The sequence below is a fragment of the Piliocolobus tephrosceles genome, chromosome 7, assembly GCF_002776525.5.
Source record: "Piliocolobus tephrosceles isolate RC106 chromosome 7, ASM277652v3, whole genome shotgun sequence".
Classification (NCBI taxonomy): Eukaryota; Metazoa; Chordata; class Mammalia; order Primates; family Cercopithecidae; genus Piliocolobus; species Piliocolobus tephrosceles.
Window position 1 is genome coordinate 127,304,886 of NC_045440.1, and position 26,351 is coordinate 127,331,236.

Sequence of the window (26,351 nt, forward strand, 5' to 3'; positions counted from 1 at the left end):
CTTAAAAAGTAGTGATATGGGCTACAGATAAGGCACTGCTGCTCTGGTCGTAGATTGACCTTCACATTATACGTGGTCGAGAGTGAAATTCAGTTTTCTGTTGGCGCTTGGCATTTTTGGGCAGTTTGGAATGGTGGTGGTGATGGTATATAAGGATTATTTATTTATTTATATTTATTATCATTATTATTTTTTTGAGACAGAGTCTCCTTCTGTTGCCCAGGCTGGAGTGCAGTGGTGTGATCTCCGCTCACTGCAAACTCTGCATCTCCGGTTCAAGCAATTCTCCTGCCTCAGCCTCCCGAGTAGCTGGTACTACAGGTGCGCGCCACCACGCCCAGCTAATTTTTGTATTTTTAGTGGAGACGGGGTTTCACCATGTTGGCCAGGCTGGTCTCAGTATCTTGACCTTGTGATCCGCCCGCCTCGGCCTTTGAAAGTGATGGGATTACAGGCGTGAGCCACAGTGCCAAGCTGGTGTAAGGATTATTATAGTTTAGTTTAGTTTGCTCGCTTCCTCCCTTGGGGGTTTAGTGCCAGGAAGTGAATATTAAGGTTCTGGTCATGCATCATGTATGTGGCCAAGAAAATGCTTTCACTTTAATATAGCAAAAAGCAAGAAAGATAAATTTAAAGAACTTGAATTCTTGGGTGTCAGTGGCTGCCCGTGTGGCTTTTATCTTTAACTGAGAGAACAAAGCTCTAAACCTGAAGGAAGAAATATCTTTTGTTAATCTTGAATAAAGGCTTTAAAGGACACTTTTGTACTTTAGGGTTTTGTGGCAAATCCAAAGACACAAGAAGAACAAACAATTCTTCTTTTCTTTGTTTCTGTTTTTTCTGTACTCTTCATCAGAATAAATGTAGCATACTGGAAGAAAGGTGAGTGATGAGGTTATATCCAACATGAATATTTGACTTTAATTAGTATTGGCAAAAGAGTTTCTAAAACGTAGTCATGACTGTTTAAAAATAATCACAAGACAGTTAAAATTAGGTCTAAATGTGAAATTAAGTATGTTTTTGTTTTTAAGGTCACTTGAAACAGTGGCTATTTTAGCTTAGGATAAGGTTGGCCGTTTGTAGATGTTGCAAAACCCGTCTGTACAAGTTTACTTCCAAGGACCTTCTGTAGTCTAATCACTGTTTCCCTAGGCTGAGCTCCATCTGAGATTACTATATCAGCCTTCTCTCTGGTCTTTTGCTCTTAGAATAGGACTTTCTCCTGCATTCTTCATGCTGTTCTGGGGTTGAGGCTTCTGAAATGCAAACCCAACCTTATTACTGCCTGTCTCCTTTATATTGCTTATATTAATAGCTTATTTTGATTCTCACTCAGATACTGCTCCTGGGAGGTTTCCCTGACCTAAATCTGTGGTGGTTGCCCCTAGGCTATCTTACCATTGCATTGTATTCCTCACCCATTAGAGTTTACCCCACTGTGGTGCATTTTCTGGTTACAATGCTGGCTTTGCTTTTGTACCTTGAGCACCTCTCACATACTTGGCTTTTAGTAAGTATTTGTGGCTGAGCACCTAAAGCTCAGTCCGTTAAACTTGGGCAATATTCCTTGTGTGGAAAGAATTTGTCTTTTGGCATTATAGATTTTTAGATACTTTGATGTCATTTCCAGTAAGTTTTGATGGGTTTACTTTGGAAATGACTCATTTTCCAGTTCTGTAACCTGGGGACAGGTGATTTAGATTTTTAAAAAATGTATTTTAAGCTAATTCATTTTTATGTGGATGAGAGGACATTTTAAAAAATGTGGTATGGGTCATGATAGACTTTTAAAAAATATATTAAAAATTGTGGATGGGGCCATTATATCAGGATTTTTCTGTAGTTTACCAATGTCATGTATTCTTTATTCAAAATAATTAATAGTCCTTTTATTTTAAGGGAAATCTTGTAATAAGATTCTGTATCATCCAAGAAGGGTCAGTTTTAAAAATTTTTTGATGGGGCTCGGGGGTGTACTTGGGGCTGTATACGCTGGGATTGGAGTCTGTAGGAGCAAAGTTTTCGGAAAATCTTTGTGCTTTTAGCATAATCTGTGATGGGTGCTTTAGAGCTAGTGTCTTATTCTTACATCGCAGTTTCATCTGATGTAGTTCCTTTTATATGCAGCCCAGCTTCATTTGTCAGACCTGGCCAGTATTTCTGCAGGGCTAGAGTTGTCTCGGGGTAAAATGCCTTTTTTTTTCTTCCTTTTAAAAAGTTACCTTCTCTAGTGGCAACAGTGTTTTAAAATTTGAATGGTGGGAGATGTGGGGTAGGAGTAGGAGGGGAGCCCAAGAATCTCAGAATAAAGCAATTTATATTACATACTTGGCTAGTGAAGAATAAAGCCAACTTTTAATGTGGGTTTTAGAAGTTTGTGTTCACTCGTGTATTAATTGATACGTTCAGGATCAGTCATTGCTTAATGCTGAAAGCCAAAGCTTACAAATTTGATAGGTAGTGTATTGAGACTTATTTTGAAACAGAAGAGCAAAACCTCAAGTTAGATTTTAGCAAAATTGTGTGCTTGTGTGAGTATGCATGTGTATTTGTGTTCCCTGAGAAAGAGACTTTCATTTAGTAGTAGAGACAGAGAAAACCTTTAAAAGTGTGCTATTTGGAATCCTCTAAATATTGTCAGTACAACGATCCTGGCATTGATGCTACAAAGAGGATGGTAGAGTGGTTTCTGTACAATGAGATCTACTCTTAACCCCTTATAATGTTAAGACAGATGAAAATAAGATAAGCACATACATTCTGGTTCTACTGTGAGTTCTGGCTTAGCCTGTGATAAACTAAGCTAGATGCAGGAAGAAAGCTCACCCTTGAACAACATGGGGTTAGGGGTGCTGCACCCCTGTGCAGTTGAAAATCCATGTATAACTTTTGACTTTCCCAAAACTTAACTACTAATAGTCTATACTGTTGACTGGAAGCCTCAGCCATAACACAGTTGATGAACACATTTTGTATGTTGTATATATTGTTAATATATGCTCTAATGTAATAAAATAAGCTAGAGAAAAGAAAAGGCTGTTATGAAAATCATAATATTTTCTAGTCATTAAGAGGAGATGGCTCATCATGGAGGTCTTCATCCTTGTCTTCACATCAAGTAGGCTGAGGAGGAGGAAATACAGGAAGTATTGGTCTTGCTGTTCAGGGTGGCAGAGGAGGAAGAAAATCCCAGTGTAAGTGGACCTATGCAGTTCAAACCCATGTTGTCCAAGGGCCACCCGCACATAATTGTACAGTTAAAATGTGACACATGTTCCATTTTTCTTAAAATATTACCTACAAATGGGTCCAGTTATGGGTCAGTTTACTTAGATGTGAGTTTCGTCTGTCTTATTGTGAAGATTGCCTTAAGTGAAAGATGTAGGGACCTTTCTTTGGTTTTGGCTTACCTATGAGTAAGAAATATGATGAACTAAATCCTCTGATCTTTCTGTCATTGCTTTCCTAAGATGTCTAATTTCATTTTATAGCATGTTGGAAAGACCATACCTAGAAATTAGAAGGGGGATAGAGTCATATATTAAATTAAGTTTATGGTCTCACAATGAATAGTTCATATACACGGTGAATAATACACTGTGAATAATAATGTTAACTATAATCAGACAAACTTGTTTGCTTTCATGAACACTGCAACAAAACACTAAGTGCATAACTAGAAAGACTTTAGCTTATTAAAAATAGATCAGAATTCTAAAATTGTCTGAATGCTTTCTAATGAGGCCAGAGGACATTGCATTTTTAAGAAACAATCTTATGTACATTTAAATGTAAATTCTCCAGAAATCCTAATCTTTAATAATTATAACCCTCAGTTACAAACAATTAGCAAAGAGGGATGTATCTGTCCTTAGTTGCCATTCTTAAATTTAAATAAATGTAGGGGCAGGAAACCATCTATCTGTCCACTTAACATAGCAGTCAGGAAGGAAATCTTTATAAGCAGAACTTAGCTCTGTATTAACTAAAGTGAAGTTATACTCACCTACTGGTTTTCATTTGATATTAAATACTTAGGATAATTTTAGTAAACTCTTGAAGGCAGACTGAAAATACGTTAAATTTTTGCTCTGAATACTGTAGCAGTAAAGGTAGTATAATAATATTTAAGAAAATATTTTTTGTTTAATTCTGGAAATTAGAGATGCCAGGATAAAACTGGGGGTCGTAGTTTTAAAGTGCTATGGGAAAAATAGTACTATTGTTCAGTTTGGAAGTTGTTTAAAATCTTTCTGAAATTTCTTCTAGAGTCTTGGAAATTCACAGAGAGAATATGAAAAGCAGGTTGTCCTGTACAGTATCCGCAATCAGTTACGATATAGAAATAACTTAGGTAAGTAGAGGCATGTTTATATTGGGGTGGAACTGACCATTGCTTTATCACATTCGTGAATCTTTCTTTTCAATACATATTTTGTAATACTGAAATTATTCCATGTACGGACTTTAAGAAACTCTACACTGATCCATTCCACCTAACAACAATTTGTATTAGCAAGTAGATTTTTCATTCTAATTCTGATAAAAATAATTTTTAGAATACTGTTTAAAGACTCATTTTATCTATAAAATAATCCTAACTCAAATGTCCTCTTTTTGCCTGAGGCAAGAAAATATGCCATAAAAGAAAAAGTATACTAGTTCTTAGTAATTTTTGACTTTGAGTTGTCTTCATAAATATTCCAAATAATGTGAAAAACTCTTTCCATAATAATTGGGACACATTTTAAACATAGTTCATTCCATGGTTTTTTTCTTCTTTCTAAAAAAAAATTGTTTATCAGATTATTTTGGTTAGTCTGTTCTGTTGCCCTGGTAGTCTTTCACTCCTGTTTGTTACTCTTATTTTAAGCATAATATTTCTGATATGGTTTTTTTTTTCTGAACATTTTCCATGAAAGTCAGAGGGCTTTTTACATTTAAAAACAAAAAAAAGGCACATAATTTTAAAAAATAGATTTGACTTCATTGAAAACTAGCATTCAGTTTGGCTCTCTTGTAAAGTAATAGAATACAATTCAATAAACCTCTGTTTTGTACCTTTTTGGGGGAGCATGCTGGTGTTTCCCTGCTTGTTTTCTCGTTTGGCAAGAATTATTCTCTACTAATCTGTCCTATTATACGTTTTACTTCTATACTCTAAAAATCTATTTCATGTGGTATAACTGTTTCTTTGTTCCAACTTAGAATATTTTGTTTGTTCTCTTGTAACTTACATACTTTTCTTTTAAATTACTGTTGGTTTGTAAAGTATTTATAGTTAATATATAACTGTAAGAAACCTGAAAAAAAACTGGACAATTTCCCTCTTTTGTGCAGTTAAACATGTCAAGAAAGATGAACGCAGATACTATGAGGAACTGCTAAAGTACAGCCGAGATCATCTCATGCTGTACCCTTACCATCTATCGGATATTATGGTGAAGGGCTTGAGGATAACACCATTTTCATATTATACTGGGATTATGGAGGTGAGTTTATAGTGTGGGTGAGCCATTGGGAATGGGATGGGGCTACATGTCTGGGACTTTTTCAGGTGTTCACCAACTCTTCAGCTGTCATCTACGGTGGACACTCTTTCTGAACTGTAAGTGTAAAAAGGACTGTTGGTGGCAAGTTAACTGTTTGAGCCACACTGTACAAGTACTTATCCTTATTGATGTTTTTACATTGGGAAGGTGTCTATTTCTATTCTGGTTCTTGAAGGTGCTGTTGACCCTTTGTGCTGTTGTAGCACTGATCAGTCATTTATATTAGCAGAATCTGTGTAAAATTTATTGCTTTTTAAAACATGATTGAGGTTGAAAATGTGGGTGACAGAATTGAACATTAGGCTCTGAGAAAATTAATGTATTTAGGCCGGGCGCAGTGGCTCAAGCCTGTAATCCCAGCACTTTGGGAGGCCAAGGTGGGTGAATCACAAGGTCAGGAGATCAAGACTACTTGGCCAACATGGTGAAACCAACCTCATCTCTACTATAAAGTACAAAAATTAGCCAGCCGTGGTGGTGTGCACCTGTAATCCCAGCTACTTGGGAGGCTGAGGTGGGAGAATCGCTTGAACCTGGGAGATAGAGGTTGCAGTGAGCTGAGATAGCGCCACTGCACTCCAGCCTGGGCGACAGAGCAAGACTCTGTCTCAAAAAAAAAAAAAAAAAAAAAAGAAAATTAATATATTTACGTATTCGCTAACTATCTAACAAATGAATGATTACATAGACCCAATATTATATAATACAGGTACTAAAAAAGAGAAATATGTTAGTAGTCTTGGTTGTTAATCTCTTTCTATAATTACTAACTTTTAGTTTTAGCCTTTTTCCAAAGACAGCTTTTAGGCCTGTATTGGATAACTTTAATACTAGTTGTATACTGTTTTCAAGTGAGCTTTATGAAAGATTGGCAGAATTTATTTAGTATTCATTTGCTCTTTATTTATGTTTGAGTGCTCCTGTTTGGGGCTCACTAGCCACTTGAAGAGCAGAGAGGAGCCTAGAGCTAAAGGAGTTGGGAACCTATGGTAACATGAGGTTAGCCCGCTTATGATGTGTCCTTTGCTGTTCGCTCCATTCGCTTATCTACAAAAGCCCCTCCTTTGTGGGCTGCTTCTGCAGTTCCATGCATCCCTTGTTCCTCTTTTGGAGGAAATACTAGAGGAAAGCGAGAGGCCCGATAGCCCAGGTACCTTAGTGAAGAACCAGGGTAGCACAATGAAGGTGGCAGCTAATCAGGAAGTAGAATAGTTACTGCTGTCTCTGTATTTTTCTAGTGTAGTCCACACATTTGGGAGCTAAAATAGGTGGAGTTTTTGTTTCATTTACCAGCTTTCATTTCAGTTACATCCACATGGTTGCTGCCTTCTGGTTTCTGTTCTTGTATCATTGGGTATAGTTCCTGGGTTGAAAATGGGCCTCGTCCCCACAGGAAGCAGTGAGTTTGTTATTGGAGAAACATTGGAGTAGAAAAAGCTGGATACGAAGTTTAAGTCTTCTACGAATTGGGATTTATCGGATCAAAGGCCACTAAGTGGTTACAGTCTTTATTGGTAGTGCATGTTGATGGAGCTGTGGCACATTATTTGGCTCTCTCTCATGGTGTGGATCTAGGATCAGGTATGAAATGTGGAGAGGCTGGAACCCTGAGCTCTAATAGAGGCATTACTTACATAGCTTCTACAGGGCAGAGGTTATGGGGCAGCTGTCTGGGATTCGTAGAGAGCCTCGTAAGAAAACCAGACCTGAAAATCTGCCCTTTAATTACCAGGTTGGGAACATGTGTGGGAAGTGCCACAGGGTGGCATGTATGCTCTAGGTAGCCAAACTATGATGATCTCACTGCTTCCTGTAATAATCATTGTTATTGGCTGTAATAATATTGTAGTTATACACATTTTTTTATTTAAGGACATTTTAGATTTCAAATTAAAAAATTTTTTCTTTTTAAAAGGATATTATGAACAGTGAGAAAAGTTATGATTCATTGCCCAATTTTACTGCTGCTGACTGTAAGTATTTAATTGTGCTGAAGAAAGTAATGTTTAGGTTGTGTCTTTGTGCATCCTGTCATCTGTTAATATTGTAATGTGTGTTTTTAACCTGAAATATGTGAAAAATGAAAATAGTAAGCAACGTAATTAGTGGGAATTTTATCAGATGATACCAGACGCATGTATAAGATTTACTCTAAATGTCTAAGAGAGGAATATTTGAGAGTGGTAGAATCAGAAAAATAGGACTAATCTATATATTTCCAGAGAATGAAGTTCTTTCTGATACTTAGGCTGTATGTGTATTAAACATGGGAGGAAAACTTGTACACAGTATTTTTGCAAGTCAGTTTTTAGGAACTTGCTGCTGTTTTATTATGCTTACATTGGCAAAGTGTGTATTTTGAATGTGTCATAGTTTTGTTGTTTAAGAAGCTTTCGCTGAGAATTACATTTTGACTTCCTAAAATTGGCAGGACATCTGCTTTTTAAAAATGTTTTTATTTGTTAGAAGTGTCAGCTTGATTTCATCTCTCCCAAAGTTTAGCTTTTATGTTTTGTTTGAAGACTTCCTTTTAATTTGATATTGATACTTGATTAGTAATTGAAAGATGAACATAAGCTCAGGTTTTTCCTACAATCACTTGTGAGCGTATTGAGATTTCAAGATATATTAAATGTTTTTAAAGGAAAGACTTTTTTTTCAGGTCTAAGGCTTCTTGGCATAGGAAGAAACCAGTATATTGATCTTATGAATCAATGTAGATCATCAAAAGTAAGTTAGTACTTTCCCTTTCTTTTTCATTGTTTTGGCCTCATCACACAGTTTGATTAGTTTTTTTAAGCGGTAGAAATAATGAATTGTTTGTCTTTGACCAAATAAAATGTGCTTAACACAGAAACAATACAAAAAGAACTCCTCAGTATTCTCCAGGTTATAGCTTAAATGATTATTTAAAATTTTTAATGCATAAAACATTTATTTTTAAAAATTATTTTTGTTCTCTTAGTCTTTTTATTTGCTCATTCTACTTGTAGAGTTCACTTAATGGGTGAAATAAGTGTTCGCATTTTCAAATGCAGTTTTCACTGCTTGGGTTTCACTTGAGTTTCTGGAAGTAAATCTGGATTTAACAATTAGTGTTTTGAAATAGTTTATTTTGAAACAATTTAAGAATGACTTTCTTCGTACAATATGTTAATATCTAGAATTACTAAGATTTTAGAACATGAAGGTTTAAGAAGATACTTATTTAGTCCATTACAAACAATCTTATGATATGATTGATGAAAGAAGAAAGTGATACTTTTAGATTGCACATTCTCAAGTGTTTGTACCATCGCAGAAATTCTTCAGAAGGAAAACAGCCCGTGATCTTCTACCAATAAAGCCGGTGGAAATTGCCATAGAGGCGTGGTGGGTGGTGCAGGCTGGATATATCACAGAAGATGACATCAAGGTAGAAAAAAGTTAAACATAGAATTTTTATTTTTTAGTGTATTTTACAATTTTTAATTATAGCTTATACTTTTTAAAAAAGTAACATTATTTTGTTTTCCTGAAGAAAGTGAAACTTATATTTAAAATTTAAAACGATCTTTGTAGACTAGAATATTGGTGAGTTTCAGAGATACTCTTTAATGGTGAGGGAGACCTGATTTGGTTCAAGTACAGTTATCTGGGGATGTTAATTAGGTAGAAGCTTCATGTAAAGTAACATATGATGCCACAGCTACCACTAACAATAATGTTGGCTAACACTTTTGAACACCTGCTGTGTGCTAGATGTGCCAGGCTCTATTGCAAGTGCTTTTTATATTGTCTTACTTAATATGTATTATTTGCACCCCCATTTCACAGATGAGGAAAGTGAGCCCAGAACAATTAAGTAGCACCTCAAATCTTAGCAGTAGTAAAGGTCCAGGATTTTTTGGCAGTTTGCCATGAAACTTGTACTCGTAATCACCACGAACAACTGTTGTACTGAGGCAGTAGGTGCTTTTATGGGGCGATCGTGTCAAGATCAAGAGAGTTGATATTCCCAGTGGTCAGACCACATCTTGGAAGGGATATTGATTTAGAGGAAAGGGGTGGAGTAATGAGGGCACCTAGAGACCAGGTTGTATTTATGTGTAGCTGAAGCAATGTAAATGAGTATGTAGGCTTCTTTTTAGTCTGCATTTAATTTTCTCCAGAGTACATACTAAATCCAATGAGCGAAAGGCTTAGAAATTTTACTTCAGTCTAAAGTACCTCCTAATGGAGCTCTCAAATAAGCTAGTGAACTTTCCTTTTACTGACAGTATTCATGTGCAGTTTAACTAAACTTCTGATTAGAGAGATGCTGAATTGGCAGATGGATCTAATTCCATTTCAATGACAAGGAACAAATATTACTCACCAGCAAATGTTGGTACTTACAGTAAGTCTGTTCTCTACATTCTGTTGGTATGTTGCATATTTTGGCACCTTAATTGATGGCTATGTGCATAGTTTTTTGTTTGAATTATAGAGTGATAAATATGTAGTTCATTGAGCTAATGACATGTAATCACTGGTTTCAACATAAATACATTTCAGGAGACTTGTAAATTAGTTAATTTGGCCAGAACTTAATTAAAAATATTTTGCTTTTCTTAGATATGCACTTTGCCTGAGAAATGCGCTATTGATAAGATCATCGATTCAGGCCCTCAACTCTCTGGATCACTAGATTACAATGTAGTACATAGTAAGTGGTTAGTAGAAATGGTCTTTTGTCAACGTAAAAACTTGTTTTAAACCATCAATAATTACTAGTAATTACTTATCAAGTAGGTACAAATAGTGCTATTTTCTAAGGCATGTTATTGTTTGAAATGTGACCTTAGTCTTTTGTTTTCCAGTGTGGCTATAATTAGTCACATACACTAGAAGTTTATGCAACTGAATGTTAAGAAAAATTTTGTACTTCTGAGCATATGCAGGAAACCAAGATTTAAAAACTTTAATTCATTTTCTCTTCTATTTTACTTCTTTCTTCGTCATATAGAATTCATTTGTTAGAATCTTTACAGAAAGCCAGGAATTAGTTTTTTTTTAAAAAAAAATCACTGTTGTGTAGTGTTCCATCTAAAACAAGGTGCTTTTGTTTCTTTAGGTTTGTATAACAAAGGATTTATTTATCTGGATGTACCAATATCTGATGACAGTTGTATAGCAGGTAAGTCTGTGCTAACATTTTTCACTGTGTTTTGAATGGATATCAGGTGCTAAGCACTGCATATCATCCATTCTAGGATCTTAGATGTTAGGATATTTCAAGAAAAATATTTCTTCTTTATTACATTTTAACACAGTACGATGGTTTTACTTAAATTCCTTATTCTCATTTTTGTATTTGGTGTACACACTGTACTAAAATAATAGAAACCCAAGGTAAATTTCTAACAATCCCAAATCAAATCAGTATTTTTATAAATTTGTGTTGCCTTTTAATCCTTGTTCATTGTGTAGCTGTTTTTACATGTGTTCGGTAATCTCATAGAATTGTATGTTCTCATTTTCCCTTAACGTACTAGTGTATTATTTTTTCATGTTACTGTAGTCTTTTTGTCTATTTCCTTTTCCCTTCTTCCTTTACCTGCTTTTCAGAGTTAAACCAATATTAAGAGCCTTGTATATTTGTCATACACTTTATGGATGTATCAGTTTATTAAACCATTTTGTATTTCTGGTAATTTAGATTATTTCCAGCTTTTTGCCACTACAATACTGATATGTTCAATATCCTTGAACACAGAGTGGTGCTTTTTTTTCTGTAGGTTAGATTTCTTACCAATTTATAGAAGCACTTACTGTGTTCAAGTTATATGTTACAAGTATGTCTTGTGGCATATCTTTTAACTATTGTTCTTGTGTTTTATCATACTTAGATATTGAATATTTGTGTAATCAAATATAAAGTGTCAAAAAATTTCAGAGAATGACCCTAATATTAACAAAGTAGTGGCGATAGGGTTTATTGCAGAAATACTTCTTTATATCAGTGTTGAATCTTGACAAGATATCATGCTCTAGCATGTCCAGACCTTTGGGTTGGCATATGTTTGTGATTCTTTAATAACACATTTTAAACCTTGTGCATATGTGAATTCTTTTTTCTTTTTCTTTTTCTTTTTTTTTTTTTTTGAGACGGAGTATAGCTCTATCACCCAGGCTGGAGTGCAATGGCATGATTTTGGCTCACTGCAACCTCTGCCTCCTGGGTTCAAGCGATTCTCCTGCCTCAGTCTCCTGAGTAGCTGGGATTATAGGCACCCACTATCACACCTGGCTAATTTATTCTACCGGTAAAACCCATAGAGACAGGGTTTCACCATTTTGGCCAGGCCAGTCTTGAACTCCTGACCTCCAGCAGTCTGCCCACCTCGACCTCCCAAAGTGCTGGGATTACAGGCGTGACCCACCATGCCCGGCCTGTGTCCTATTTTAAGCTTGGAAAGACTCCTTAAAAAGTAAAGGAAATACTAATTTGGGTTTGTATAGTTGATGCTATAACAAAATACTAGTTTTAAAATGAGAAAGATTTTGACAAGGAAATGATTTCTGAAGACAGAGGTGGTCGTGGTTTCCTGTCACAGTTGGAAAATATGAAAGTATTACTGTATTGCCTACTCTGATCAGATAAGCTGATGTTGATTCATTTGAGATCCACCTTTTAATAAAAAGATTAGTCTTTGACTAGTTCGTTTCAGTCCAGTTTGACTATCAGTTTGAACACTGACTCACATTAGAGTAACTTTTAATATTACTTATGGCTAAACTAAATTCATTTGAAGAAAGCAGTCAGAGAAGGGCCAGATAGATGGTGCCCCATTACGTTGATGTGTTCTACCGTACTTAGTAGCTGCTGTCATTTGGTGGCACACACAGACCCATGGGATGCTAATTGCTGAACTTACCCTTGTCACCATGTTACCTCTTTGGCTGTTCCACACTTTAGAATAAACACATAAAAGCAGTTTGGCAATGTGGAAGGCATCAAATTCAGTAAATAATACCTCAAGGTGATTTCAAAAGAGGCATTTCACATACGTTTCAATGATGAAAGAAACAAGCACTATGGTTGGTGATACAAATATAAATGGAGGTTAGAAATACTTTTAAGGGAGTAATCATGAAAGGCTCTTTTATTAAATAAATTTATTCCATTATTCATCAAATTTTCTAACTGTATTTTGTGTGTCTTTTATAGCTTCCTGATTTCTGTTATGCTTGAATGGAATACCTGTAGAATATAGACATAGTCTGAAAATCTTGAGAACTTTCGTTGTATATATTTAAATTTGTAGTTTGTTTGGAACTTATTTTCATATTTGATGTGGAGTAAGGGTTCAACTTATTTTTCTTCTCTTTGAATAACCAATAGCATTTGGACAAATGCTAGCACTGTTTTTTCGATAACTCATTACTGCTGAATGGAGGCATAACTTTTGTTGTACGCTAAATTCCACTGTATATTGGATCTAATTTTGATACCCCTTTTTCTTCTGCTGATACAAGTTTGTTTGTTTTTTCCTCTGAGACTGTGTCCTGCTTTGTCACCCAAGCTGGAGTGCAGTGGTGCGATCTCGGTTCACTGCAACCTCCGTCTCCCGGGTTCAAGCGATTCTCCAGCCTCACCCTCCCGAGTAGCTGGGACTACAGGTGCCTGCCACTGCGCCAGGCTAATTTTTGTATTTTTTGTAGAGGCAGGGTTTCTCCATGTTGAAACCAACCTAATTAGACCAACCTAATTGGTTGGTCTCGGACTCCTGACCTCAGGTGATCTGCCCACCTTGGCCTCCCAAAGTGCTGGGATTAACAGGTGTGAGCCACTGTGCCCAGCCTACAATATTGTTTTGATTATTGTAACTTAGAGTAAGTTTTAATATTAGTTATGGCTAAACTTTCCTTGTAAGTCTTTTTTTAGTAACTTTCTTGGCTATTCCAAGGCATTTATATATGTGTGTGTGTGTGTGTGTGTGTGTGTGTATGTGTATGTGTGTGTGTGTATATATACATGTATATAATTTATATTTTATGTATTATAGTTGTGTGCATTTATGGGGTACAGTGTGATGTTTTGATGTATGTGTATAATGTGACATGATTAAATCAAACTAATTGACATATTCATCACCTCACCTGTCATTTTTTTAATGGTGAGACAACTGAAATTTACTCTTATTCTGAAATACTTAAAACATTTTTATTGACTGTAGTCACTGTGGTGTGCAATAAATCTCAAAACTGATTCCATCTGTCTGAAACTTAATATGCTTAACAGCTGCCCATTCCTCTGTCTGAAACTGTACCCTTTTCTCAACAACTCCTCATTGCCTCCTTCTCTACTCCCGCAGCCTCTGGTAGCCATCTTCCTACTCTCTGCTTCTGTGAGTTCAGCTTTATTAGATTCCACATATGAGTGAGATCATGCAGTATTTGCCTTTCTGTGCCTGGCTTATTTCACTTAGCATAATTTCCTCCAGTATTATTCGTGTCGTTGCAAATGACAGGATTTCTCCTTTTTTATGGCTGAATAGTATTCCATTGTGTATATATAACACATTTTAATCTGTTTGTCTGTTGATGGACACTTAGGTTGTTTCCATGTCTTGGCTGTTGTGACTTATGCTGCAGTGAATGTGGAAATGCAGATACCCCTTTGAGACACTGATTTCAGTTCCTTTGGATATATACCCAGAAGTGGGATTACTGGGTCATACGGTAGTTCTATTTTTAGTTTTTTTAGGAACCTTCAAGCCATTTTTTTATAATTAAAGAAAAATTTATTAATATATTTTTTAGTAGGCAATAATTATGATACAAAATTCTAAATTTACAAAGGGGTATAAAAAAGTCTGCCTTCCACTTCTGTGATTAGCCGCCCAATTCTCTTTCAGCAGCCACTGTTAAGTTTCTTCTGTTACCTTCTAGAAGTATCATATATGTATATATTCTTTTTTGTGTGTGGTTGTATTTTTACACAGATGGTGTACTCTAGACTTTTAAAAGAAATTTAATATGAATTAGAGACTATTTCAAATTTCTTCATGTAGAGTCACCTTACTCTTTTTGCTTAGATATAAATTTTGACCTAGGAAAATTTCTAATCGCGTAGTGCCTTGGTTTCTTTATCTCTTAAAATGGGGTAACTGGCCAAGCACAGTGGCTCACACCTGTAATCCCAGTACTTTGGGAAGCCAAGGCATAGGATCGCTTGAGCCCTGGAGTTGGAGACCAGCCTGGGCAACATAAAGGGACTCCTGCTCTACAAAAATAAAAATAAAAATAATTAGTCATGCATGTTGGCTTGTGACTGTAGTCCCAGCTACTTGGGGGATTGGGGCAAGAGTTAAGCCTGGGAGGTTAAAGCTGCAGTAAGCCATGATCCCCCCACTGCACTCCAGCCTGGGTGACAGAGTGAGACCCTGTCTCAATAAATAAATAAATAAGCCAATGAATGAATAAATACATTTAAAAATAGGGGTAATTACACTACCATGTAACTCATGGAGTTAGGAGGATTAAATGAAAATGTATATATAAAGTACTTGGTAATAGCCTAGCACTTAGTAAACATTCAATAAATGCCATTATTATTTACATAGCTGATAGTGTAGGGAAATAATTAATGTTGTCAAATATGGAATTTCTAAAATATTTCTAAAAAGAAACCATTGATCATTAAAAGTACCTAGATGACTAGAAATATAGGTAGTACTAAATTAGAAAATTACATGAGCCAGATCTGTCAAGTGAATAACCTATCCTCAAATGTATGTACATTGTAGTTTTTCAGTGTCTTAATTTTGACCATTTGAATTTTGTCTTATTTTTTCAAGTTTTCGGGTACAATTAGATGATATTAGGGCCAGGGGACATAAGGATACCCAAATGCTACTATGGCCAAGACATTCCTCCTTCTCAGGATATTTTCAGGGTAAATGTACGCACAGGGGAGAATGGCAAAGGAAACCATAGAGCTTGTTTTTTATTGGCTGGGCAGAGCACTTTGGTAAATCAGATTAGAACATTTGGACCAAAGAGATAGAAGTGAGTATGAATGAACATTCGGGTGGAGAGTGATGGTTGGGCTGCCCACTGTGCTCGAGGGGATCTTGACCCTGTTGCCACTGAAGCCCACTGGGGAGGATACCAGAATAGAAAGCCCCAAAGAACAAGTTAGCCCAGTGACTCCTGGTAAATGTGACGGTCATGCAAATGAATTTCCCTTTTTAGGATGGAGGAGGGATGATGGGCAGACAGAGCCAATACTTTGCATCCACCTGGTTTTCGTATAGCATAGCAACTCTTTCTTGCAATCATTTGCTTTTCAGCTTTGGCCCACTCACCCCTGCTGCCTATGCACCTGTGCTGCATCAAAAACAACATATCAGAAACCCTTTGCAGGCTCCCCCTTTCTGAAGCAGCCCCTGTTCCCTCGCCCTTCTACCAAGTCCATGTCATCCAGCATTTCTGAGTTACCTGTCTCAGTAACTCTCAAGAGTTTTGTGGTGAATTAAATGAACTCTGTGGATTTTATGTCTACCTTCAGAGTCTTCTCTGTGTAGGTATTGTTGTAGAGTTTCAGAAAACTTGCTGTGGAGTGGATAAATAAATCAAAAGCTGCATTCAGTCCCTAAGTTAGAGGTTTCTTTTTTAAATTAGATATGTAAATTATACTTTCTTGTTTTACAAAATTGTATCACTGAGAAAAATCTCTTCTGTTTTAGTTCCACCTCTTGAAGGTTTTGTAATGAATCGAGTGCAAGGTGATTATTTTGAAACTCTACTCTATAAGATATTTGTTTCAATAGATGAGCACACAAATGTTGCAGAGGTAAGTTTGACAACGTCTCATGAAAATATAATCTCAAGATTGTAAATTTGTATAAAGCAAGTAATAAAATTATTTAATATGATAGTATGTTTTTAAAATCTCCAGGTGGGGAGATTATACCATTATTACACTTAAATGTCATTATTCTTATGTTAATTCTTATAAATGTATATTAAAATATAAGGTAATAATTTATAATTTGGTTAACTTTCTATATGACTTTTTATACTTAAGTATTGTAGACTATATTGATCTATCCAGGAATTTTATTTTAAATGAGACAAAATTAAAGTGTAAGGAATCTTAAATTGTTGTGGTCACTGCCTGGATTTGTACTATAAGGATCTTAGAGATAGGGAAAGAAGAAAGTTCTGAATTCAAAATTCAGTCTTCTAATTATTCATAATTTTAAAATTTTGCTAATTATGATTATATTGGTCTATTACAACTGTGTAATGTGCTGTTGATTCTAATAATGTAAAAATAAATTTTAATTTTATCTTCCAGCTTGCAAATGTCCTTGAGATTGATTTATCCCTGGTTAAGGTATGTTATTTTTGTGCTGATTTATTTGTGATGTGATAACTGAGTGGATTTTACTAGTAGATTTTTATCTTGATAAGCTACTGAGAAACGAAGGCGTTGAGATTGTTGTTAGCTGTCTGAGAGAGTGTGCACAGTAAAGGGGCACTTGTAAAGAGCAGGATAAGGGGCCCTGAATTGGGATTCAAAGACATGGACTGAAAAGAGAGCACTCATGCAAGAAGCAGCCCAAACGGTATCTTGTAGTGAGGTCCATTAAAGCAACAACTCCTGCTTCATTAGGGGTAGATAGGGGTAGATGTAGGGAGGGCAAGGCCAGAGAGTTGGAAACATTTCCTCCTATACGTTTATGAAGACCTTAAGGGAGGAGCAGGTCTACTGAAAATAGTTTCCAGTTATGGGCTGAAAATGTTTGAGAATCACTATTAGTCTATAACACTATTTTTTTCTCTACAAATATTCTGATGTCTAGTTTATTTTAAATGCTAATTAGTTACCTTTATATTCCTTTCAGAATGCTGTTTCAATGTATTGCCGATTGGGCTTTGCCCATAAGAAGGGACAAGTAATAAATTTGGATCAACTTCATTCATCATGGAAGAATGTTCCATCCGTAAACAGATTAAAGTAACTTATTTATTCAGTATGAGATATTAGAGTTTCCTTTTGAAAAGACATTTAATTTTACATACAGAAATTTATTTATTTGTTTATTTATTTATTGAGAGAAAGTCTCACTCTGTCACCCACGCTGGAGTGCGGTGGCGTGATCTTGGCTTACTGCAACTTGCACCTTCCCGTTTCAAGCAATTTTTTTTTTTTTTTTTTTTTTTTTTGAGACGGAGTCTCGCTCTGTCACCCAGGCTGGAGTGCAGTGGCCGGATCTCAGCTCACTGCAAGCTCTATCTCCCAGGTTTATGCCATTCTCCTGCCTCAGCCTCCCAAGTAGCTGGGACTACAGGCGCCCGCCACCTCGCCCGGCTAGTTTTTTGTATTTTTTAGTAGAGACGGGGTTTCACCATGTTAGCCAGGATGGTCTCGATCTCCTGACCTCGTGATCCGCCTATCTCGGCCTCCCGAAGTGCTGGGATTACAGGCTTGAGCCACCGCGCCCGGCCTCAAGCGATTTTCATGCCTCAGCATCCTGAGTAGTTGGGACTATAGGCGTGCACCACCATGCCCATCTGATTTTTTTATTTCTGGTAGAGGTGGGGTTTCACCATGTTGGCCAGGCTGGTCTCGAACTCCTGGCCCCAACAGATCCACCCGCCTTGGCCTCCCAAAGTGTTGGGATTACCGGTGTGAGCCACTGCGCCTGGCCCAGAAATTTTATTTATTCAACCTGTCAGTTGAGGTGAGCCCTATATATTAGTGATTTTTGATCTTGTGTGTGTTACGGATCTTTTTTGGAATCTTATGAAAACTAAGAAGCCTTTTCCCAGAGAAAAAACAAATACATATTTTACATAAAATCTTGAAGGATTCTTGAATTTTTTGAAGCCTATCCATGGATCCTAGTTAGGAACACTTGTTGTATGTAGGCAGAGCATTTTTTGGTCTGCATCTTAGGTTTGGGCTTGAATATAAGACTGGATTTCGATGGATTGTTCATAATTTAAGTCTTAACTTCAGTAGATATTTTAATATAAGGTCATTTATATGATTTTTAAAAAGCAAATGCATTCTCCATTAATAGGAGTACCTTAGATCCACAGAAGATGCTCTTGTCATGGGATGGAGGGGAAAGTAGGAGTCCTGTACAAGAAGCTTCATCGGCAACTGACACCGATACAAATAGTCAAGAAGATCCAGGTTAGTAGCAACTCAGTTTAACATAGAGCCTGTCTGTAGGTACGGCACATTTCCGGACATATACTCTTATAGTTGTCTTCTAGTTTTGTTTTAGATTTTATTCAATATGCAGTCTTCGAGTATTTCACTGTGTTTTGGGCACTGTGCTAAGTCCTAGGTGTCTACAATTGACGAGAATATGGTACCTTTGGTATGACCAAACAAATTACAACAATATGGTCACCAATTATGATGCTTGTAGGATGCAAAGAGGAAGAGACCCTTAATTGGCTAGAGAGGTTTGGGAAGCCTTCACAGAGAAGATATTATTTGAGCTAAGAATGAAGAAGAACCTGCCAGCTGGTCAGTGAAGGAAAGCCATTTCAGCCCAAGGGAATAGTGAGGCTAAGCCCAAAGGGAAACATAGCATAGTGGACAAGGCCTAGGATTAAATGCTTTTTAATATTCTTTGCACTTCAAAATAGGTATGGCTGGAACCTCTTACGACTATACTAGTGCCTTTTTAAAATTATGTACTTTCTGGTTATCAAATAAAGCTGAAATTAAATACTTTCACCCCAGATGGTAAGCAAAGAGTAATTTCCTTTTACTTGATTTTAAATTACGGTGTTTTTCAGCTGACACAGCCAGTGTAAGCAGCCTGAGTCTGTCTACAGGACACACGAAGCGCATCGCATTCCTGTTTGACTCCACTCTTACTGCCTTCTTAATGATGGGAAATCTTTCACCAGTAAGCCCAATTCTTGTTTAAATATGAAGGTGTTTAAAGTAGATATTAGATATAAAATAATTTAATGCTTTTATATCTTTTTTAAAGTACTACATTTATTCCTGAAGCACAACTGGCTTAAAGGAGTATGATAACTTTCGGGAGGGTCCTTTTGTAATTGGAAGAATTAGCCCCTCACCCCCACCCCGATCGTTAAGTTTAAATATATTTGAAAGGATAATATAAATATTAGATATTATGCTTAGCATAAAAAGGGAGAGGTAAACTTTAATATTTTGTTTCTTTTTTTTAGAACTTGAAAAGTCATGCAGTCACAATGTTTGAAGTAGGCAAACTCTCAGATGAGTCTCTGGACAGCTTTCTCATAGAACTGGAAAAGGTAAATCTAGATTGCATGTTAGGGGATGTTAGGGCATTTGGAATCTTTCCTTGCTTGGCAGAATGCCAGTTATGCAGTCTATTGATTTGGATGGGCTTTTGGTGTATTCTTGCTCGTTCCTACCTCATTCCCCATCTTAGTACTCTGACAGTCATTTAGACTTATATTGAGTGGGTGAATTGATTTTGTGATTTTTAAAGTGATATGTCTACCTCATCTAATTCTTAACATAATTTGATATAATGAAGAAATGGGGTATGGAAATTTTAGTCTGTAATTTTTTAAGTTGACTTTTTTCTAAAATAGCTTTTCAGTTTTTTTTTCTGGTATGACTCTCTAAGATCACCTCTTAAGCAGTTTGATTTGAAGTTTTTGTTCCATTTACCTTGAATCTGGAACAATGTCCCTGGGTATCATATTTATGTCCGCTCTCACTATCCCTTTTAGCATCTTGAAGACTTCAGCCATATTTGCTCTTAACCACCTTTTTCCCCGTGAGTACAGCCCTAGTTTTCCTTAGCTCTAAATAAATCTGATTGCCCTTTATTGGTGTTTTTCATTCTTTGGATATTTTATTCTGTCCTCTTTGTATTCAAATAGTTTGTGTGCTAATCTGTTCCTTGACTAATAATTTTGGTGCCTTTTGTGCTTTAGTGATGAACTTTGTATATTAAATGTGCTGTTTAGAGAATTTGTGATGATTCTGTAACTCCTTTTATATCTTAAAAAAAAAGACCGTAACATTTTTCACTGCTCTTCCTCTGTAGGATTTTTACTTTTATAAGTGCAGAAATATGTGTGAGATAATCCTTTCCTATTAATTGGTCTCTTTTACTTTTACCTTTATACTGCCATTTATTTCTTCATGCTTCTTTATTTGTTAATCCCATTTCTTATTGTATATCATCTTTTACTAATAAATTTCTTACTATGTTACTGCACATTTCAAGTCCTGGTTTCCTGATTTTTATCTTTTTTTCACCTCAGCTAGTCTTTTATCAAATGTAGCAAATTGTAGGATCACTTCTGCTCTTGTACTCACTCATAAGTCTATGTTCTTTTTCATCACAAAGTCATTCTTGGGGAAAGCCTTTCAGTCTGAGGCTTAGTTTTTAAAGTGGATTCTTAGCTATTTTTTAAGTAGTCTGATCTTGATTAAGATTGATTTTTTAAAATTTATGCAAATCTAATTTAGTTATTTTCCCGTTGGTAGATCTATCATTCCATTTTCTGTGTTGTTTCTGGGATATATGTGTCTCTACATATTAAGAGGTGACTTACTCAGAAGAGCATGCATTGAACTATAAGGCCAATGAAGGCAGGGGTTTTGTCCATTACTCTATCCTTACTCCTAGGGAGGTCATCATTCATAGGAGGCACTAAGTAAATCTTTGTTGAGTGAATTTAAGCTGTGTGTTCAGCAATGGTAAACAGCTTTGTTGAATCACAGACTCCAGTGTCCCTAGTAACTGGTAATGCAGAATTGTGAACAAAGTGATGAGAATTATAGGTAAAACTGGTGACCTTGGATTGGGGTACTTTCCTAGATGGAGCAGAATATGGGTTTTAGAGTTGTTCAGGCACTCTGTTTGAATCCTATATGGAACACGTAACATATAATGCTATAACTTAGCATTATTCAATTGCTAAATTGTTAGTCTTAATTGAAGTAATTTCTATCTTCATAGATGCAGTAAAATTGGGAACTGAACCAAAACTGAGGTTAATAACTTGCTTCAGTATTGCCTGGGCAAATTTTTGATATACTACTTTTGAATAATGTCTTATATCTCTATTATATGATTATTAGAGTGAATGGCATAAAAGTGGTATTTTTGTTGCAGAATCTGTTTTCTCTTGGTTTAGGTTCAGAGCACTGGTGAAGGAGAAGCACAGAGATATTTTGATCATGCACTTACTCTGAGAAACACAATACTGTTTCTGCGTCATAACAAAGACCTAGTTGCGCAAACTGCACAGCCAGACCAACCCAATTATGGTATGATAAATATATTTAATTTTGAAGACATGATCATATGAAACCTTTTTCTAAGAAATTAAACAGATCATGCTCACTTATATAATCATCACTTATATATCTTGTATAGATAACATTGAATTTAAAACTAGAGACCTGTTTTGTGAATTTCTTGCTTGTTAACTATTTCTTAACCTTATTTTAGTTTTTCTCTTCTCATGTGCCACTAACATTTGTAGTATTTAAATGTGTTCAATACCTACAAAAGTGTTAGAATGTTAATTTATGTAAGTAGCTGGATGGAATTTAGAACAGGCATCAGCTCTGAGGGGTGAACAAGGGCACACATTTAGTTAATGTAGGAAGCATAAAATTTCAAGAATGAAAGATTCCATCATAATGAAAAGAATAAAGAGGAGCCTTCTGTTCAAATGCTACTGTAATATTTACCAAAAGATTTTACTTTTAAAAAGGAAATAGATAATTCTTTTTAAAGAGTAAAAGAAGTAGTGGCAATTTTAAGGTATTGATGAACTTTAATGGAGCTGTTGCCCTACTGGGCACTCTTGGTTTTGTGATAGTTGTGGGTTCCCAAACTTTACTTGAATTGATGGTGTCAGAATTTCTACCCAGATGGGGATTTGGATTCAGTCGGTTTTGAGGTGTGGCGTGGCCCCCAGGAATTTGTGTTTTTGAAAGATGATTCCAGTGCTCAGCTAGGCTTGGGCACCACCGCATGAGCACTTGGCCCAAGTTCTTAGACATTCACAAGAGTTGTTGTGTCTTGGGGCTTCATGGGTCCTCAATACCACTGTAACATTTAATTTTGCTTAGTTTCATTTACCTAAAGACTATTTTTCTAGCCAAGAACATCAGTTTCTTAATCATCTCCATTTTCATTTATTCTCTCACTAGCATCTGGCTTTCTTTTCAGCTCAGTTTTTAATATTGAGGGAGGATTCAGCTGTTACTTCACAAGCTGTCACGTAGTTTTTGATTTACTACTTTTGAATAAAGTCTTATATCTCTATTATATGATTATTAGAGTGAATGGCATAAAAGTGGTAGTTTTGTTGCAAAGTCTATTTTCTCCTGGTTTAGGTTCAGAGCACTGGTGAAGGAGAAGCACATGCTGGATAGTTTACTTGAGTGAGGCTAGACTCACTTGGTATCAAGTGATACACTTCTGCAGCCTTAATATGCCTTATCTGAAGAATTACAAATTGTTGCATACTGGGGCTCTTTTTGAGATCATTCATAAATAGTTTAAACTGAGAATATTAAATCACCAAATGCCAAGAGTCTGAAGCACTTACGGGTAGGCATTTGTTGGTGGATAACCATTTTTGGTTAATAAATACTAAATCATGTGATGAAGCAGTGGTGAGTGGCACAGTCTTGAAGATGTCTTTGGATATAAAATTCCTGGAATTTCTGGGACTTTTTAGTGCTTTATGGAGGTAATGCGTTAGATGATTTGAAATATTCTGTTAAAGCTGTCTTGAAATACATTGTCCTTTGCTGTCTATCACAGAATCTGAGAATGTTAGAGAGTACTGGTGAGCCGTGAAGTGTAAATCCTATTATAGATAAAGAAATTGGAGTTTATATTAGCTAAATCTTCTGTTTGTTTTTAGTCATCAAAGCCCATATTATTAGTAAATGGAAGAGCCAGGAATGGAAGACTTGAATCCGTGTCTGTTGAATTTTTTTCCATTGCCCTGTCCCTTGTATTACCTTCTCTTGAACGCTAAGCTTTGTATTGATTTACTCATAAACATTTATTGCGTAGTAATCTGGGCTAAACTTTTCCCCCATGAATAGTCAGTGTACCATGAAGTAAGTTAAATGGTAAATCTAAACCTATTCTCTATGAAAATAGTCCCGTGCAATCCTAACCTTTAAGGTAGGTTTAATGTTAGACTGTTCCTGACACTAGTTGGAGATTTAATTGCTTAGAATAATTGCTGGGTCTCCAAAGTTAAATTTGATGAATGCCTCCCCTTAAGACCAAACCTGCAATTATTTATGAAATTTCATTTTTGCTACCAGCACTTCTTAGCTGAGCTCCTCATCTGAATTGCAGAACATGGAAACTGATTGCCATGACTATTTCTCAGTTTTTCTCATGATGGTGCACATTAGTACCATTCTCAATGCATGAAAAAGGTCATTCGTTCCATATAGAGGTTATCTTAGGGCATTAAGGCTTCATGCTCACCCTGTTGAGAAATGTTGCTTTCTGCAGGTAGGTACTGGGCTTGGTAACTGAACCTTACTCTTTTTTAGAAAAGAAATTCTCTGCCGGGCGTGGTGGCTCATGCCTATAATACCAGCACTTTGGGAGCTCGAGGTGGGCAGATCACTTGAGGTCAGGAGTTTGAGACCAGACTGACCAACATGGTGAAACCCCTCTTTACTAAAGATATAAAAATTAGCCAAGTGTGGTGGCAGGCACCTGTAATCCCAGCTATTTGGGAGGCTGAGGCAGGAGAATTGCTTGAACCTGGGAGGCTGAGGTTGCAGTGAGCTGAGATGGTGCCACTGCACTCCAGCCTGGGCAACAAACAGACTCCGTCTCAGGAGAAAAAAAAGAAATTCTCTAGTGTTGGTGTTTTAAGCATCTTGTTTGAGTAAAAGGAATTTTCTTTTTATGTTACTAATAATTTATACTTTGAGTATATCAGGTAGTACTTGTTATCCACTATAAAACAAAAGCATTGTGATATTATACAAGCAAACTCTGTTATACATGGAACTAGTCTCTTAGTCCTAAGAGTCCTTAATCCCTTGATTTCAAATAGCATGGGGTACTACTTATAAATAAAAGTGATGTTTGGTCTATTTTTTTCTCATTTTATAAGCATGATTTTCCCCCCAGGTATCTTTGTCTTTAAAAAGACATTGTTTAACTGTGATTAGTGTAAGTCAGACATAAAAACCACTGTTTATAATTTGGCAGCCTACTACTGTGGAAATGTTTAGGAATTAAACCACATTTGTAGGAAAGCAATCACAGTTGTAAAGCTATCAGAAATGTGTTCTAACCACCATGAAATCTTTAGACTTCTTACTTTCCCTGTTTTAGTATACATTAAGTATTATCTATACTTGACATTGATAATGTTGAATTTTGCCTGAAAGTTAAGACATCCCCTCACCCTTCTGTGTTTTGGGAAGGGGCTTAGTGCAAGGACACACTTTTTCCCCATATGACTTAGATGAGATTCACAGGTGAATTCCCCGCTCCTTTCTGTTCACCTGTGACAAGGTCAGAACAGATCCTCCAGATTCCCTTGCTTTGCCTCATAAGCAGTGGGCTCAACTGCCTGTTCTGAATTATTAGTCAGAACAAAATGCTTGTTAGCCAAAGCTTGTTTAAGCTTCTGTCCTTCTAGCCCCATGAACTTTGTCTTACCCTCAACCTGAGCAGAGTGTATCCCTTGCTTTAGGACCCCACCCAGAAAATATCCTGACCTTATGGTTAAACATTCTGTGATCTGCTATCCTGTACCTCACTCTGTCATCCCCCTTCCTCACACCCAATGCTTTCCATCTACCCTTCATTGGTGATGTTAATTTTGATCACCCAGTTAATGGATTATCTGATTTTTCAACTGTATAGTCAACTATTTTTTTCCCTCACAACTGATAAGCAATCTGTGGGGAGATACTTTGAGGCCATGCAGATATCCCACTCCTCATCATGTTTCCTCCTAGATTTAGAATCCATTGGTGGTTCTTGCCTGAACCATTCTGCGCTTCAATGGTTGGAGATTGGTAATTTTTCCCCCACTTTAGCACTTCTGCCGTATTTAACAGTTGTGAGGCATTCTCTCATATTCTCTGTATGAATTTAGGAATTCTTATTTTTTCAGTAGTCTGTGATTAGTCATTATTGCCTCTCAATTATTTTTGTGCCCCAGTTTTCTCAGATTTTGCTGTGAGAATTTCCTTTAAGCTTGCTCCTGTCTCCTTTCTCCTTATGACATGTCTCCAGTTTTCTTCCCTAAGCAATTCTTTACTTTCTAGCCAAGCAATAAGATCTTATTGTGTGTTTATTCTGCCTCAGTCCTGGAATCAGCCGTTTGTCCTAGGAGCCTAATTTCTTTTACTGGGGATTGCTATTAGAGACCAAGATACTGGTGTTAGTTGTGCTCATTGCTTCTAGGCATTTTCAGGAGGCCGTTAAAAATGTATATGTATCTGTATTTTTAGATGTATTCTTGCTTGAAGGAGGAGATAGCTACCTTGATCTTCGGAAGTTTCTTTTAACGTTAAGTATCTCTTTTTAGAGAGCAATAGGATTTGGTATTTTTCAAAAGGATTAAGAATAAGGATGCTTAAAATCTGTTGTATGTTGAGTGAGTTCATGCTTTATGGACCGGAAATCTAGGGTACACATTTCCAAATGAGGAGCTCTTGCCCCTATACTAAAATGAGGACTTGGCCATGATTCTCTTTGTACAGATCGGAAACTGGAGGAGAGAAGCACATAGCTTCTCCTGGGACTTAGGCTTTCGTAATACAGT

At 36.4% G+C, this 26,351-nt stretch overlaps 1 protein-coding gene across 1 annotated transcript in view; it reads left to right on the forward strand.

The window, feature by feature from the left end:
• Positions 1 to 26,351, forward strand: part of FAM91A1 (family with sequence similarity 91 member A1) — a 49,442-nt gene that overhangs the window by 1,334 nt on the left and 21,757 nt on the right. The window contains exons 2-15 of the mRNA XM_023224347.3: positions 4,273 to 4,357; positions 5,344 to 5,495; positions 7,471 to 7,528; positions 8,218 to 8,285; positions 8,857 to 8,970; positions 10,152 to 10,242; positions 10,651 to 10,713; positions 16,271 to 16,377; positions 16,885 to 16,923; positions 17,435 to 17,547; positions 18,617 to 18,732; positions 19,350 to 19,462; positions 19,755 to 19,841; positions 21,708 to 21,840. Of these exons, the coding sequence (XP_023080115.1) occupies positions 4,273 to 4,357; positions 5,344 to 5,495; positions 7,471 to 7,528; positions 8,218 to 8,285; positions 8,857 to 8,970; positions 10,152 to 10,242; positions 10,651 to 10,713; positions 16,271 to 16,377; positions 16,885 to 16,923; positions 17,435 to 17,547; positions 18,617 to 18,732; positions 19,350 to 19,462; positions 19,755 to 19,841; positions 21,708 to 21,840 (1,339 nt within the window). The remainder of the gene's footprint in view (positions 1 to 4,272; positions 4,358 to 5,343; positions 5,496 to 7,470; positions 7,529 to 8,217; positions 8,286 to 8,856; positions 8,971 to 10,151; positions 10,243 to 10,650; positions 10,714 to 16,270; positions 16,378 to 16,884; positions 16,924 to 17,434; positions 17,548 to 18,616; positions 18,733 to 19,349; positions 19,463 to 19,754; positions 19,842 to 21,707; positions 21,841 to 26,351) is intronic.